The sequence below is a fragment of the Oncorhynchus gorbuscha genome, linkage group LG19 (assembly GCF_021184085.1).
Source record: "Oncorhynchus gorbuscha isolate QuinsamMale2020 ecotype Even-year linkage group LG19, OgorEven_v1.0, whole genome shotgun sequence".
Lineage (NCBI taxonomy): Eukaryota > Metazoa > Chordata > Actinopteri > Salmoniformes > Salmonidae > Oncorhynchus > Oncorhynchus gorbuscha.
Genome location: NC_060191.1, coordinates 4,852,952 through 4,870,201, shown reverse-complemented (window position 1 = coordinate 4,870,201; position 17,250 = coordinate 4,852,952). Strand labels below are relative to the sequence as shown.

General features: G+C 45.7%; 2 protein-coding genes across 2 annotated transcripts; one reads left to right on the top strand and one right to left on the bottom strand.

Moving 5' to 3' along the window:
* Positions 1–97: 97 nt before the first annotated feature.
* Positions 98–4,886, top strand: LOC124005596 (U4/U6 small nuclear ribonucleoprotein Prp31-like). Its single transcript, XM_046314999.1, has 13 exons — positions 98–232; positions 682–894; positions 1,169–1,229; positions 1,493–1,576; positions 1,674–1,771; positions 1,884–1,990; positions 2,957–3,126; positions 3,211–3,368; positions 3,459–3,548; positions 3,626–3,753; positions 3,856–3,928; positions 4,045–4,344; positions 4,514–4,886. Exons 2-13 carry the CDS (start codon positions 682–684, stop codon positions 4,628–4,630), a joined length of 1,599 nt encoding a protein of 532 aa, XP_046170955.1. The 5' UTR covers positions 98–232; the 3' UTR covers positions 4,631–4,886.
* A 1,699-nt stretch (positions 4,887–6,585) lies between these two features.
* Positions 6,586–17,234, bottom strand: cnot3a (CCR4-NOT transcription complex, subunit 3a). The gene is given in 20 exon segments (XM_046314083.1): positions 6,586–7,578; positions 7,704–7,829; positions 7,932–8,012; positions 8,015–8,066; positions 8,156–8,310; positions 8,312–8,355; positions 8,535–8,634; positions 9,895–10,036; positions 10,123–10,228; positions 10,342–11,233; positions 11,365–11,421; positions 11,546–11,679; positions 12,010–12,229; positions 12,763–12,858; positions 13,012–13,140; positions 15,848–15,937; positions 16,072–16,146; positions 16,246–16,313; positions 16,490–16,544; positions 17,077–17,234. Coding segments are annotated over 19 exon segments (2,691 nt in total). The 5' UTR covers positions 16,515–16,544; positions 17,077–17,234; the 3' UTR covers positions 6,586–7,479.
* Positions 17,235–17,250: the final 16 nt, after the last annotated feature.

Here is a 17,250-nt window from a genome sequence, read left to right as displayed (position 1 = left end):
ATACTGGCATATACTACGGATAAAAACAGCAGTTCCCATAAAGCCTTGCTCAAGGCTCAACGTTACAAACCTCTGACCACCCATTGGATTATTTATGGTGATGCCTTTCGTCTGCGACTCGCTATAGAGGCGACGTTGATAGCATAAGCAAACATTTTTAACGTCTAACGCATTTCGAAAGTTGCTGGATTTGTAGGGTTTCTTTTGACGGTAGGAGTTGCGAACTCCGAAGGTAAGATCTCATAAATTTGTGCCGTATAATTTCAACAAGCGAACGGTTCCCTGTTATTTAACTAGCTAGACATAGCTAGCTAATTTCTGTTATAGCCACGGTTATCCAGCGAGGCCAGTTTTTAGTTTTGGGTGATTCAACCTTTATTTAACTAGGCAAGTCAGTTAAGAACAAATTATAATTTACAATGACGCTGTGCCAATTGTGCGCCACCTTATGGGACTCCCAATCACAGCCGGTTGTGATACAGCCTGGAATCGAACCAGGGTCTCTAGTGACGCCTCTAGCACTGAGATGCAGTGCCTTAGACCGCTGCGCCACAGCTAACGTTAGCTCGTTATAAATTAATAAATGAACCATAACCAATTGTTTTTATGGTAAAGATTCTAGATTCTCACATTTAGCCTTTGCACACAGCCTTGTCCCACATTGTTGTTCCTTTCCTGCAGATGTCTCTGGCTGATGAGCTCCTGGCTGATCTGGAGGAGGCGGGGGATGAGGGGGAGGATGGGTTGTACCCGGGGGAAGAGGGGGAGAGTGATGGGGAGGCAGGGGAGGGACATGTAGAGGGAGGTTTGGAGGACATTCCAGAGGAGATGGAGGTGGACTACAGCGGAGCTGAGAGTGTCTCGTCCATCGCTAAACTACGCAACAGCAAACAGGTCAGGGCAGTGTGTGGAGCTGCGTGCAGTCAATATACTAGAACAGGGTTTCCCAAACTGGGCCCTGGAGCCCCCCGTGGGTGCCTGTTTTAGTTTTGCCCTAGCACTGATTCAAATAACCAACTCGGCAAGCTTTGATGATTTAATCAGCTCTAGTGCTAAGGTAAAAACCAAAATGTGCTCCCAGGGGTGGGCCCAAGACTGGGAAACCCTGTTCTAGAACATATAAGCTATTTTTGTTTCTTTTGAAAACCCACAATTTGTTTGTTTACAGTTCTCAGAGATCATGGACAAAATTGCAATCTATGTCGAGAAGCAGCGCAAGAACTCTGAAGGTGATTGTTGACTGTTTCTATGTTTTTGTTGTCACATACAGCGGATAGGGTTGTTTTACTGGGTCAGTTACTTTGCCAATGCTCTAACCTCTAGGCTACCTGGCGCCCTATTGAAGACACAGCACTTCTATAATTGGCTGTTTGGATGTCTCGTTCTGTGGTTTATGTTCCACTCAATACAATGGATACTGATTCTACTTCAATGGTTTCTGATCCTCCATCTTGTGGTTTTACTGACTCTCCTCTCTTCCCTTTCTCTTCAGTCTCCGGTCCGGTGGAGGCAGACCCAGAATACAAGCTCATCGTTGCTGCCAATAACCTCACAGTAGAAATTGAGAACGAACTGAGTGAGTCCACTATGTTCATAAGTGATTGTGTCAATATGCTGCTGTAATTGGCTTGCTTTGCGTTATGTCTAACGGTGTCTTTGTTTGTCTTTGTCAGACATCATTCACAAGTTTGTACGTGACAAGTATTCTAAGAGGTTCCCTGAGTTGGAGTCCCTGGTGCCCAACTCTCTGGATTACGTCCGCACTGTCAAGGTGAGCTGATGTTAGAGGAGGATTCTCTTCCACATCAAAATGTGTTTTCATTGTTTTAAACTGTTGTCTACTATTCATGTCCCTGCTGTTGGGCTGAACACCGTGTGTGTAGGAGCTGGGGAACAACCTGGACAAGTGTAAGAACAACGAGAATCTGCAGCAGATCCTGACCAACGCCACCATCATGGTGGTCAGCGTCACAGCCTCCACCACACAGGGGTAAGAGCAGGGACACGTCACAGCCTCCACCACGCAGGGGTAAGAGCAGGGACACGTCACAGCCTCCACCACACGGGGGTAAGAGCAGGGACACGTCACAGCCTCCACCACGCGGGGGTAAGAGCAGGGACACGTCACAGCCTCCACCACGCAGGGGTAAGAGCAGGGACACGTCACAGCCTCCACCACGCGGGGGTAAGAGCAGGGACACGTCACAGGGGCAAGAGCAGAGACACGTCACAGCCTCCACCACGCGGGGGTAAGAGCAGGGACACGTCACAGCCTCCACCACGCGGGGGTAAGAGCAGGGACACGTCACAGCCTCCACCACACAGGGGTAAGAGCAGGGACACGTCACAGCCTCCACCACACAGGGGTAAGAGCAGGGACACGTCACAGCCTCCACCACACAGGGGTAAGAGCAGGGACACGTCACAGCCTCCACCACACGGGTAAGAGCAGAGACACGTCACAGCCTCCACCACACAGGGGTAAGAGCAGGGACACGTCACAGCCTCCACCACACAGGGGTAAGAGCAGGGACACGTCACGGGGGTAAGAGCAGGGACACGTCACGGGGTAAGAGCAGGGACACGTCACGGGGGTAAGAGCAGGGACACGTCACGGGGTAAGAGCAGGGACACGTCACGGGGGTAAGAGCAGGGACACGTCACGGGGGTAAGAGCAGGGACACGTCACGGGGGTAAGAGCAGGGACACGTCACGGGGGTAAGAGCAGGGACACGTCACGGGGGTAAGAGCAGGGACACCTGGGTTGATTCAGTTGGAGAGGTCCACCAATGGGACTGAACTTATTTGGTGGAGCAGACATTTACAGAATGTTCAGATAGAAATATGATCAATAGACCTTACATTATCTACACAACAGGGAACAGTAACATCCATTTGGTTGCAGACCACCTTTCCATCTCAATGATGTTGTAATAACAACATGACTTGTTTCCAGGACGATGCTGGGTGAGGATGAACTGAAGAGGTTGGAGGAGGCCTGTGACATGGCGCTAGAGCTGAACCAATCAAAACACAGGATCTATGAATATGTGGAGTCCAGGATGTCGTTCATTGCTCCTAATCTGTCAGTCATCGTTGGAGCCTCGACCGCAGCCAAGATCATGGGTCAGTGATTATAAGGATTTAGTTTTTTATATAATTTACATGATTCTCCCAATCATACAGTCGTCTTCCTCCCTGTGGTGGTAGGTATTGCTGGGGGCCTGACCAACCTGTCTAAGATGCCAGCCTGTAACCTGATGCTACTGGGAACCCAGAAGAGGACCCTGTCAGGGTTCAGCAGCACCGCTGTGCTCCCACACACCGGCTACATCTACCACTGTGATGTGGTCCAGACTCTACCCCCGGTTAGTGCACCACACTTGGCGCTGTGTTCCCAAGAGCTTTGTTTGACTGTGGCTTTACCTAAGCTAACAATAGTTATCCCTGTGTTGTAGGACCTGAGGAGAAAGGCAGCACGCCTGGTTTCAGCTAAGTGCACCCTGGCATCCCGAGTGGACAGCTTCCACGAGAGTGCAGACGGCAAGGTGAGAACTGGAGAGGGAGGAAAGGGCTGAATAAACGTCTGTTACATATTAACTCTGGTGTTATTCTCTCTGTGCAGGTGGGCTATGACCTGAAAGAGGAGATCGAGAAGAAGTTTGATAAATGGCAGGAGCCTCCACCAGTGAAGACTGTCAAACCCCTGCCAGCACCGTTGGACGGACAGAGGAAGAAGAGAGGAGGGCGGAGGTATTTACTTTAGGGATGTGTAGATAGCTGGTCCTGCGGTGTCATCCAAAGTGCAATGTTAAACAGTATTGATGGTCTCATTTTTTGTCTGTCCTTGTCCAGGTATCGTAAGATGAAGGAGCGTCTGGGTCTGACAGAGATCAGGAAACACGCCAACAGGATGACCTTCGCAGAGGTCAGAACAGCTAATCTGTCTTTCAGGACAGCTGTTACTATATTTTACTATGTGTAATTACAATAAATATGTATTGGTCTTTTTAACCAACCACCCTCTGTCTCTGTTTCTCTCAGATTGAGGATGATGCGTACCAGGAGGACCTGGGTTTCAGTCTGGGCCAGCTGGGGAAGTCAGGCAGTGGACGCGTCAGACAGGCTCAGGTCAACGAGGCCACCAAGGCCAGGATATCCAAGTCCCTACAGAGGAAGCTGCAGAAGCAGAACATGACGTACGGCGGCAGGTCCACAGTTGGCGGCAGGTCCACAGTTGGCAGCAGGTCCACAGTCGGCGGGAGGTCCACAGTCGGCGGGAGGTCCTCGGTCAGAGACAACTCCTCAGGAACCAGTTCCAGCGTAGCCTTCACTCCGCTACAGGTAGGCCTAATTGGTTTTGTTTTCACATGAAAAAAAAGTTACACGTATTTTATCATTTCAACAAACGAAGCACTTCATCACCAGTAACGTTAGCATTTACCAGCAGGAGTGGCCTCCTCGTTTCTGTTTGTTGTGGAATTGTACTTGAACTGAACTCTGTGTTCCTCAGGGACTGGAGATCGTGAACCCGCATGCAGCAGAGAAGAAGGTGGCTGAGGCCAACCAGAAATACTTCTCCAACATGGCAGAGTTCCTCAAGGTCAAGAAGGAGGGAGAGGGAAAGTGAGGATTACACATAGGATTTATCATACACATCCACACATATACTTACACACAGGAGAGACTGATATACAGACATACCAACTTGTATTTCAAAATGAATGCAGATGGAGTGAAATGCATTCACACTGACTGATTGATCAGGCGTCATTGCATAACCATGGGGAGAAGATCGACCATAACAGTGAAGAAAAATAGATTGTTTAGATTGTATATTTGTTTTAGGTTTTGACTCCATTTTAATAAAATGAAACTAATACTTCCTTTGTCTCATTTACTGAAAAGTGATTTTGGAAAGTATTTAGACCCCTTGACTTTTTCAACATTTTGTTACGTTACTTATTCTAAAATTGATTAAATTGAGGGGGAAAACAATCTACACTCTACCCCATAATGACAAAGCAGAAATGGGTTTTTAGAAATGTTTGTGTCTGTGTGTACGCACACACAGCGTACCAGTTAAGTTTGGACATCTAATCATTCAAGGGTTTTTATTTTCTACATTGTAGAATACTAGTGAAGACACAAAATATGAATTAACACATGGAATCATGTAAACATAAAAATAGTTAACAAATCAAAGTATATTTTAGATTTGAGATTCTTCAAAGTAGCCACCCTTTGCCTTGGTTACTTTGAAGTATATAAAATATGGTTTGATTAATACTTTTTTTGGTTACTACATGATTCTATATGTGTTATTTCATAGTTTTGATGTGTTCACTATTCTACAATGTACAAATAAAAACTCTTGAACGAGTAGGTGTGTCAACTTTTGACTGGTACTAATATTTCAGAAAGCTGTTATCGTTTTTTCATGAGGAGAATTAGTGTTTTATCCATTTTAGAATAAGGCTGTAATGTAACAAAATGTGGAAAAGGGGAAGGGTCTGAATGCACTGTAGCATTTGATTGCTTTGTTTAAAAATAACATCTATTTAACCTTTAACTAGGCAAGTCAATTAACATTCTTATTTACAATGGCCTGCCCCATGTTGCTTTGAGCAACAGAAGTGTTTTTTCAGGAATGTGCTATTTATGAAATAGGTTTATGGATCTAATACAAAATAATTTACACATGAAGACATTTATAGTCCTCAATTGAAAAGTGTTTTATTGAAATTTTACAATCCTGTTTTTACCCCCACATGACATCTCCCATGCAGAAACGTGATAACTTAATTTTATAAAACAGCCAGTAAATAGTTTATTTTCTTGAGAAATTCACATTTCAGCCGTCCCTTTCTCAAATGCCCAAAAATTGAATTTATAAAAGGCAAAACTAAACTTCTCTCGATTCCTTTCTCCAATCTCTTTCAGGAAAGAACTGAAATCTCTCATGGACAACCTCCAAATCACTGGAGACCGCTCATGATAGTTTAATCATACACAATTGATTCATCCATCTAACCAAGTTAAATTCACCAACAGCTTTTTCAGAACTTTCTAGGTTGAATGGTTGATGCTTCATAATCTATGAAAACAGTAAATCATTTAACTTGGTATAAACGAGTAGTAAATGTAATGCAGTGAATGAAGCTCTATTCAATCTACCGCTGAAGTGTTACAAATTGCGCAATAAAAAAGTAATTCCGATTGATGCGACGTGCAGCATTTCATCATGAATGCAGTCTGCCAACGCGGGAACATTACATTTTTATTCAACTCTCGCGCTGAACTTCTGAGATACGGATTGAACAGAGCCCTGAATGGCAGAATCAGGGTTTTTTGTTTCAATAAGGGTCTTTTGGAAACGATATAAAATTGAGTTGAACAGATTACTACATGCAAGGCTGAGAACTATTGACACCCATTTGAGTAAATATACACCGACTCAAAGGGAAATCTCCTATTTCTGTTCTCATCCTTCCACTAGTAGTTCTACTTTGAAGGGCAATAGTGGCTGGTGCTTCATGGTATAGAAACCATGAACATCAGGCAGACTTCATGTCAACACAACTCTGCTTCTTTCAGGTACAAATCCTTTATTAGCTAATCTCACAAACATAATGCCCCAATGACGATGTGTTTCCTTTCACAGTTACACTTTAAAATATTTTATTTGTAAAGAGAGAGGGAGGCAGAGACCAGTTCAATTGCATAGCAATTTAATCCAATGTCCAATAATGCCTCTCTATCCCCATCAAAAGGAAGAGGCCATGTGGTCATTCTCAATCAGAGCGTTTTATCGACCAAGACAACATCAATAAAACTATTGATAATCACTCACTATCTCTAATAGTGAACTTAATCAACAGGCATCATAACATCTTAAAAGGAGCCCTGTCTGCTGGCTAGCTAGACAACTGTATGTCTCCATTCTAAACCACTAATTACAGTCAATTCAAGCAAGATGGGGCTTTTTTCACATGTAACCAAATCAAATATATGTTTGCTTGTTTAGTCCAAGGCTTCTATACTCCAGTTGGGGGCAGTACAGAGTTTGTTGTTGTTTAGTCCAAGGCTTCTATACTCCAGTTGGGGGCAGTACAGAGTTTGTTGTTGTTGAAACAGAAAGAAAAACAAAACCAACATGGGGAACATGCATGGAGCTTCCTAATGTAATGCCACATACTGAGTGTTCAGACAGGCACAGATCTGTGATGACTCCCTACTCCCCCCTAGTACACTACTTCTGACCAGAGACCATTATAGGTAGGGGGTTCTATTCCCCACTACTAGGGCTTTGGGCCAGAGTAGTACACTGTGGGGAGTAGGGTGCCATTAGACGCTGCCTATACAGACAACATCCTCCATTTTAGGAGCAGGGTTCTACTACACATCACAATCTCTATCCACAGCATGGAGTTAGGTCAGTCTCGGAATGTCAACAGCAGCACGTTTCTCCTCCCTCTGTCACTGCAGGTCTCGGTCTTCCAGGTACCTGTACTCAAAGGTGAACCCCTCCTTCTTCCTCTGACCCCACTTCTCATAGTCAAAGTAGATGTAAGTGCCCTGAGGGAGGAGGACAGTATTAATCACTCACTCTATATGTTGGCTCATCATTGGCTCATTGTTCTATACAGACCCATGCTGCCTCCAACAATAACAGCACAGGAGGTACCAAGGTTCTACTGCACCTGTTCAAACTCATCAGTGATGGTCTTGGGTTCTTCGTGCCTCTGGAACCACATCATGTACTTGGTGTGGAACCTCCACGACTGCTTCTTCAGAGCCTTGGCTGACAGGTACTGAGCTTTAGTGCCCTGAGAGAGAGTAAACGAGAAACACAGAAAGGGGAGACTGAGCAATTGGACCCTACAGTGACAAGGCAAGAGCAGACAGATAGGGGATGGTGTGTGTGTTACCTCCAGGTAGTAGAAGATGAAGAAGAGCGTCTCTGTGGACAGTCTCTGGTAGAACTCTATAGAGTCTGAGTGGTGGGGGGGGGCATCTGATGATGGAATGGCAGGGTGGGGCATGGGTTCCTCATCAGGTATTGCCTACAGGAGAGAGTAGCACAGACATGCATGTTAATATCTCCTCGGAGAAAGCCCAGTGTCCCCAGTATTCCAGCGGAGGGCGTTGTTACCTGATCCTCTCGGAGTCTGAGGGGTGCGGCATGTGTGTCCAAGCAGACTCCTGCATGGTCTGTTGGTACACCTGGTCCTTGGAGAGCGGAGTGGGACCCAGGGGACACACCCCCAGGGAAGGGGGGATGCTCACCTCCGACAGGGAGGGCTGGGGGGGCCGCGGGCGTGCCGGGGGCAGCCGACGAACCAGAGAAGATGTCTGAGGAGAGACAGGAGGGGATTGGTTGAGTTACAGCTGGTGGGGATATCATCAACAGACAGACAATTAGAAATTATGTCACCTGCAACTGGCACGTGCCTTGTAAAATTGCATGAATGTTTATTTGTGTAATGCCTTAAAGATGTGATTTGGAACTTGTTAATCGAGTTGATTCTGACCTCTGTCTGTGAGGTGCAGGTTGGGGATCTCTCCATCCAGACCTGATCCTAATGCTGCTCTCTCAGCCATCGCCTTCAGAGAACTCAGAGGCTCCGGGGCCTGAGGGAGGGAGGGAGAGATGGATGGAACAGAGAGAGAGAGAGAGAGAGAGAGAGAGAGTGGGATGAGGGAGAGTTTGGAAGCAAGGGTCAAAGATAAAAACAGAATTTATGAAAACCAATACACCATTCAACAGTTCTTCCACCATGAGATACTAGTAGAAGCCTGGTACCAGTCCACCATCCATTCCCTGTATGGTGTGAAGCAACACACTCCTACCTGCAACTAGAACCCCCACGGCCAGCCACAGTGACTGCACCAACAATGACCAAATAAACCTGCCAATTCAAGATCCCATGGAGTCCTTACTAATTCAACACTATACACAATCTTTACAAATACAGGCTCTTCAATCATATATCTTGTATGTTCTTGGTGTGTGGTGGAGGAACTAATCCAGCCACTTGGCAATGTCAATTTCCCTGTGACAGATGGTTTTTGGATAGCACTGATATCTGACTACCTCAACCTTCTTTCTATATTTTTGGTGTGTAATCGTGTCTGTGTCAGAGATTGTGTGTATTTAAATCTGTTTCATCTTTCTGTTTCCTGTGTTAGTGGCTTTGTGGATGTGTTTAGAAGTGAGAGTGTGTGCAAGTCGAGTATGAATGTGTATATTTCCGTGTGTGTGTGGGTCTCTACCTGACACTGCTTTCTCTTTCGTGTGTTAGTGGCTGTAGCCATGGCCCCTGGCGGCTCTGGGGCCTGTGCTGACATTCTGGTCTCCATCAGTATCTGACGGAGGTCTGTAGGAAGCTGGGGACAGAGGGCAGTCTCTACAGTTATTCTAACGTTATTACACTGCTATTATACATGTTAATTAACTAAGAAATAACAGAAACAAGGTCATTTAGGAGATGCTTCATCATTGGAAATCTCCTGAATAGCTGACAAAATTTGGTGTGAATGTTGTGGGAGTTTTGTGAATTTATTTTTCTTATGCTGAGAAAGTTTTGAAAATTGTGTTAATTTCCAAACTATCAGTATTTTTGTGAGTTTGTTTGTTTCCAAGTTGTATTCGTATTATAGACAACCACAATTGGGTCAAAATGGCTACCGTGGTGGTTCTAGTGTTCACCAAACTCTGTGTTCTCATACTGTTAAATGGCCAACTGTCTCCATCCCTCTGTTGAACTGTATAAAACCTCTCAGAGCCGAAGGGAAACAGTGGTAGGAGAGGAGGCCATTTAAGAACATCAGGACAAAGTGCTCATCTCTTAGCCTCACATCTGTCTGTCCTTCCCCTCTGTCTCCCCTCACCTTGAGGCCCTCAGAGGCCTGTGTGTAGGAGTGGGGTCCATTGAGGAGACTCCCTCCACCGGGGATACTATCAGAAAACGAGGGGGACGGAGAGCTGGGGGGCAAGGTGATGGAGCTGATGAGGCTGGGACCGTTGTCCATACTGAGGGAGAGAGAAGACATAAGGACATTTTTATCATCTTAAAAAAATAACAGATTGTGGTCTTGGATGAATTTGACATCACTTACGGCTGACTGGCTGAGGAGGTCAGCGAGGAAGACTGGCTGCTCTGTGATTGGCTGGGTGTGCTGAAGGCGGACTCTGCTGTGCTCTCTGCCACCACAGCACTGTAACCTGAGCCATGGGAAAGACGGTGGAAACATTACTACTAATGCTCAATCCCTCATTCAGAAAAGGTGCATAAAGAAACAGACAAACCCAGACAGCCACACAGACAGTGAACATACTTGTGCTTCCGTTCTGCTTCAGTCCACTGGGTGGTCTGGCAGGGGCTGCGTTCGACCCAACTACTCCTCCGATTGGCCCCATGCTTCCTCCGTTTCCTCCCATCATCCCCACTGCCCCCCCCGGGGCAGCTCCAACCGGGCTGAGAGGGATCAGAGGGGGCCCAGGGATCACACTCTGCCCAGGCACCAGGCCCAGGATCCCCCCAGTCAGGGAGCCGTGTGCTGGGCTGGACCCCAGCAGGCCCAGGCCCGTCCCAGCCCCGTTGGTGGTCACTCCACTGGAGCAAGAGGTGGGGATGGAGGAGCTCTCCACTGTTACACTGGACTGGGTAGTGGTACTCAGACCCAGGCCTCCCAACGAGGCTGCCTGGGCGTAAGGGGCATGGGTGGACCCAGAGAGCAGGCCTGCCATGGTGTTCAGAGAGGCAGACATCCCAGTCAGGCCCAGACCAGACATAGAGTTGGCACTGCTTGTCCCCGTCATGCCAACTTTACCCAGGCCCAACCCAAGGCCTAGGCTGGAGTTGAGGATATGACCAGGCGAGACCTGGGGCAGGGAGTTTGGGGAGGCTGAGATGGGTGTGGTGGGTGTGGGGAGAGAGGGGGCGGTGGAGAGAAGGGGGTGGCTGGGTGGGCTGGGGGTGCAAGGTTTTGTTTGGGGTTGTTGGGGTTGTTGCAGTGGCTGCAGTACTGGTTGCTGTGGAGGTTGAGGCTGATGTTGTTGTACGGCGCTGCTGAAGCTTCCTATTAGACTGTTGCTTGTGGGAACCCCAGGGTTGCCTCCGACAACGGCGGCCATGGAGACAAGAGAGGAGGAAGAAGAAGAGGACCCGGAATTGGCGGACGAGGAAAAGGACAACAACAAGGAGGAAGTGCCGTTCTTCGCAGGAGACTGAAAATGACACAGCATCAATTTAGTACAAACAGAACAGGGAAACTACATTTCTGAAGAAATCCAATTTCTGAAGAAATCCAATTCTCTATTGAGCTATAAATATATGATATTGTAGAAGCTCGTCTCACCTGACTAACGTCCCTGTCTGTCGACCGCCCTCTCTTCTTATCGTCCTCAGAGTTCTCCTGCAGAACACATGCAAGCACAAACAGTGCATGTGTAAGTATCAATGTACTTTTATGATACTGATTATGTAAGTGATTGTAGTTTCTATACAAACAACCAATCAGTGAAGGCAGATGTGCTTACAGCAGTGCAGGTGGCCGGGGATGGAGGGATGGGGGAAGAGGAGGTGGTGGAGGTGGGAGTGCTGCTCGAGTGGAGGAACATCTCATCCTCTATGTTCCCCAAGCCCGTTGGAGAGGTGGCCACCAGCGCTGCAGCTAGAGGGGGAGAGAGAGGGAGAGAAAGAGTGAAGGGCATAAATCAGGGAGAAAAGGCTACTGTTTATTTCAAAAAAGAAATCTAACATATAAATGTTGTTTTTAACAATCATCAACATCCAGAGCCACAGAAACACCACAGATCAAGCTCTTCTAAACTGACAGTCAACCCAGCTAACAGATGTTGATTAGAGAACATCCATCCACCCAGACCCAACAGACGTTCATGAGGGACCATTCATCCAGACCCACAGCTGATAGCATGAGCATCATCATCATGATCATCCCAGGACTCGTCATCGAGCTCCTGGCTGTCCATGGGCGACTCACGGATGTCCTCCAGATCCAGGTCGTCGTAAATGAACTCGTTCTCCTCAAAGTCTGGGTCCTGTGACGACTCCATGTAGTACTCCACGTCGTCCTTGATCTTCTGGATGGAGTCCACCTGCACCGAGTCGTTGTCTAGCATGCGCAGGATGGTCTCCAGCATGCGAATGTGGTACCTATGCCTTTCTATAAACCTCTTTAGCTCCTCAATGCGATCCTGCTTCTACGAGACAGCCAGAGAAACAGGCACACGTGGTTATAAACTGTTCAGGTGACTTTTGTAATGCAGGTAGAAGTCTTTCTTAGGCACAGATGGCGGATCAACTTGCCTTCCCCAAATCCTTTTAGGGGGAAATGCAAGACTGACCTTAGATCAGAGTCTAGGACCAACATCATCCAACCCAATATCTGATTCATTATTATAAACTGGGTGGTTTGAGCCCTGAATACTGATGGGCTGACAGCTGTGGTATATCAGATTGTATACCGCATGTGTGACAAAACATGTATTTTTACTGTTCTAATTACTATGGTTACCAGTTTATAATAGCAATAAGGCACCTCGGGGGTTTGTGGTATATGGTCAGTATACCGCGGCTAAGGGCTGTATCCAGGCACTCCGTGTTGCGTCATGGGTAAGAACAGCCCTTAGCCATGGTATATTGGCCATATACAACACCCTGGGCCTTATTGCTTAGTTAAACTACATACACAGCAATAGTTAATGTATAGGGAATGAGATGGAAGGAGACTGACCTCTTTCTCTCCTTTCTTCTTCCTGGTTTGAATGAAGAGGGATTCCACCTCACTCTCAAACTGGTCCACCTGCATATTTAGAGTGTCTATGGTATTCTGGGGGAGAAAAAGAGAGAATGGGGGAAAAGAAGAACAGATCACCACCCAGAAAACAAGGCAGAGCCAGTGTGAACCATCCACCCGACCCATCGTTCAGGAGACACTACCACTATGCTTGAGTCAAAATACCAACGGCCCAGAGGCTGTTACCGTTAGCCAGTTTCCCGTCTCTTCTTTCTCCCTCTGAGCTGGGTCCACTTTCAGGGCGAGCCCCAGGCCTTCTTTAGAGTAGGCCTTCGTCTTTGTCTCCCGCTCTACCACCTTAAACCGCTCCATTTGCTAAGGAGAGAATGTCAGATGATATGTCAGACAGGATCGCATACCCTCTCCATGAGCACTGAGATGAGTTGAAAGTAGGGCTGTGATGATACCAAAATTGATACCAATTTTTTCCATGGCAAAAAAAATAAATAAGCAGACGAAACCCTTTGGTCAAATAAAAATGTATTTGTCACATGCACTGAATACAACGGGAGTAGACTTTTTGTAAAATGCTTGCTTACGGGCCCTTGAAAAATAATAATAAAAATAGTAACACAGGAGGAATAAAATACACAAGAATGAAGCTACAGTACATGACCAGAAGTATGTGTATGTGGACACCTACTCATTGAACGTCTCATTAAAAAATCATGGGCATTAATAAGGAGTCGGTCCCCCCCTTTGCTGCTATAACAGCCTCTACTCTTCTGGGAAGGCTTTCCACTAGTGTTGGAATATTGCTGCAGGGACTTGCTTCCATTCGGCCGCTGTGCAGGCCAGTCAAGTTCTTCCACACCGATCTCGACAAACCATTTCTGTATGGACGTTACTTTGTGCACGGGGACATTCTCTTGCTGAAACAGGAAAGGGCCTTCCCCAAACTGTTGCCACAAAGTTGGAAGCACAGAATCGTCTAGAATATCATTGTATGCTGTAGCGTTAAGATTTAAATTTACTGGAACTAAGGGGCCTAGCCTGAACCAGAAAAACAGCCCCAAACCAATATTCCTCCACCATCAAACTTTACAGTTGGCACTATACATTGGGGCAGGTAGCGTTCTCCTGCCATCCGCCAAACCCAGATTAGTCTGTCAGACTGCCGAATGGTGAAGCATGATTCATCACTCCAGAGAACGTGTTTCCACTGCTCCAGAGTCCAATGACGGCGAGCTTTACACCACTCCAGCCGACGCTTAGCATTGCAAATGGCGATCTTAGGCTTGTGTGCGGCTGCTCGGCCATGGAACATTTTTTCAAGAAACTCCAGACGAACAGTTATTGTGCGGACGTTGCTTCCAGAGGTAGTTTGGAACTCGATGGTTAGTGTCGCAACCAATGACAGACGATTTTTATGAGCTACGCGCTTTAGCAATTGGCGGTCCCGTTCTGTGAGCTTGTGTGGCCTACCACTTCACGGCTGAGCCATTGTTGCTCCTAAACGTTTCCACTTCACAATAACATCACTTACATTTGTCCGGGGCAGCTCTAGCAGGGCAGAAATGTGACGAACTGAGCTCTTCAGTAAGACCATTCTACTGACAATATTTGTCTATGGAGATTGCATGACTGTGTGCTCGACTTTATACACCTGTCAGCAGCTGGTGTGGCTGAAATAGCTGAATCCGTTCATTTGAATGGGTTCCACATACTTTTGTATATATAGTGTATATACAGGGAGTACCAGTACCAGACCAATGTGCAGGGGTACAGAACAAGGTACTTGAGATAGATGTGTACAGAAAATGCAACGTGACTAGGCATCAGAATAGATAATAGTAAGAATAAGAATAATGAACAGAGTAGCAGCAACAAATGATGAGTGTGAAAGTGTGTTGTGTTGGTATGCGTTTGCATGTAGTGTATGTGTGTGGGCTGTGTGAGTGTCAGTGTACTATATGTGTATATAGTCTGAGTGTACAAAACATTAGGAACACCTGCTCTTTTCATGACAGACCAGGTGAATGCTATGATCCCTTATTGAGGTCACCTGTTAAATCCCCTTGAAATCAGTGTCGATGAAGGGAAGGAGATTTTTAAGCCTTGAGATGGATTGTGTATGTGTGCCATTCAGAGGGACAACGGGCAAGACAAAAGCTTTAAGTGCCTTTGAACAGGGTATGGTAGTAAGTGCCAGACGCACCGGTTTGAGTGTGTCAAGAACTGCAACACTGCTGGGTTTTCCACGCTAAAAGGTTTCCTGTGTGTATCAAGAACGGTCCCCCACCCAAAGGACATCCAGCCAACTTGACAACTGTGGGAAGCATTGGAGTCAACATGAGCCAGCATCCCTGTGAAACCCTGACACCTTGTAGAGTCCAAGCCTGACAAATGTAGGCTGTTCTGAGGGCAAAAGGGGGTACAACTCAATATTAGGAAGGTGTTCCTAATGTTTTGTACACTCAGTGTATAGTGCGTATATATAGTCTTGTGAGTGTGCATAGTCAGTGCAAGATAATAATAGTTAACCAATAGCTACCCGGACTATCTGCATTGATCCTTTTTGCACTAAATCTTTTGACTCAACACATATGCTGCTGTTACTGTTTATTATATATCCTAGTCATTCAACAATTTAAAATATTTCACTGAGCTACAGTTCATAAGGAAATAAATAATAATAAGAAGAAATAAATAAATTAGGCCCTAATCTATGGATTTCACGACTGGGCAGGGGTGCAGCCATGGCTGGGCATAGGCCCACCCATTTGGCAGCCAGGCCCACCCATTTGGCAGCCTGGCCCACCCATTTGGCAGCCTGGCCCACCCACTGGGGAGCCAGGACCAGCCAATCAAAATAAGTTTTTCCCCATAACAGGGCTTCATTAGTGACAGAATTACTCCTCACCCCCCCTTCGTGTTTTGTTTCCTTGCCACGGTACTAACGAGTATCGCAACACTGGTATTATCCTGGACCTAGTTGAAAGGTAAACACAATATGGTGGAGACATATCCGCTCTTTTCTCCTATCAGTGTTAAACAAAGAAGCTATTTTGGAGCGTATTACCGTCTCTATGACCTTGCGATTATCCACTAGCTGCCTTTTGTCTTTGATCTCATTTGATGCCACCCATGTTTTTATTTGATCCCTCAATCGCTGCAGGAGAGATGACAAGAAAACAACAATTAAAACTTAAGTAAAGACCCATAGCTTTATCAGTGTGAGCAGACAACATGGGATATTAAGACAGCTTCATATATTTCTTACTATTAGTAGGCAATTAGTTTTACCTGTAGCTTTTTAATCTCTTTTTTAAGGTCTGCCTCATATTTTTCCTTCTGGTTGGCATTGGCTGCATTGTGAAGCTGTGAAACAAAGTGACAAAGATCAGTTTGTTTGATAGGAGACAAATCATTGTTTCATGCACAGTGAATATGCAATGCATAGTGTTAAGGAGTCCTCACCTTCTGCCAAATGTCTTCAAACTGTTCTACGCCCTCTGCTACCTTTTTCAAACATCTGTCAATTTCACCTGGGGAGAGGAAAGAAAGAGGTCATTATGAAAATATGCCAATCTATTTTACTGGACTAACATATTACATTGAATCTCAAAGATTAATCAAATAATTTAAATAACTGATAATCGAAAGAGTGTGAGAGGTCAGTGTCCAGTCCATTACGTCCATCATCGCTCTATGCTACAGTTACCTTGGAGTTTTCTCTTATCAGCCATGGCTTCACTACGACAATGTCCTCATACCGTCTTTCATTGATAGAAGGAGATAACATATTAACGTTAGCTAAAAACATAATACAAACAGACACAATTAACATTGATTGCATTGTATCGAAGTCCCTAGCTAGCTTCCTAGCATCAACTAGCTACAGATAATACAAACACTTGCAACGAAATGTACCTTGGTTTAGCAAAGAATTAACATGCTTATATTTTTTGCGTACATCACTATTTTCATCAATCGTAAAACAGTTCAATAGATGTCTCGCTGGAAATGTCAGCAACATTCATCAGTTAGCGAACGTAGCCAATTCACATGCTGTTTTGCAGGTTTCGACAACTCATTCCAATGCAATTGCTATTCGATGCATTATTATGCATGAAGTGTATATATTGCGATTATATTTCGGGCACATTTGACGTTATGTTGGTAATTGTTATAATGCTAGCAAATGTAGCTAGCTACTGCAATCACAATGCTAGCTAGCTAGCAGGTAATTTATGAAAATTAGGGAAACTGTGTCAACCAGCTAAATTCACATTTGTTTTAGACATTTACCTAGGGTTTGGGCTTTTCGTTTCTCTTTCAATTAGAACTAAAACTATTTCCCCAGTCTTCTTTACTTCCAAATTTTGTTTTCTTTTCGTCAATCTGGCTGTACAGTACACCAAAGATGGACGGTAGCTAAATCCCACCCACAAAATGTGGATTCCGCCCTAAACCCTACCTCCA

What these genes read in the sequence shown, in the direction of transcription:
- LOC124005596 (XM_046314999.1), top strand. Translation starts at nt 682, where the DNA reads ATGTCTCTGGCTGATGAGCTCCTGGCTGATCTGGAGGAGGCGGGGGAT. An exon ending in AACTACGCAACAGCAAACAG is followed by an intron (nt 895 to 1,168) that starts GTCAGGGCAGTG and finishes GTTTGTTTACAG; the next exon opens with TTCTCAGAGATCATGGACAA. An exon ending in ATTACGTCCGCACTGTCAAG is followed by an intron (nt 1,772 to 1,883) that starts GTGAGCTGATGT and finishes CCGTGTGTGTAG; the next exon opens with GAGCTGGGGAACAACCTGGA.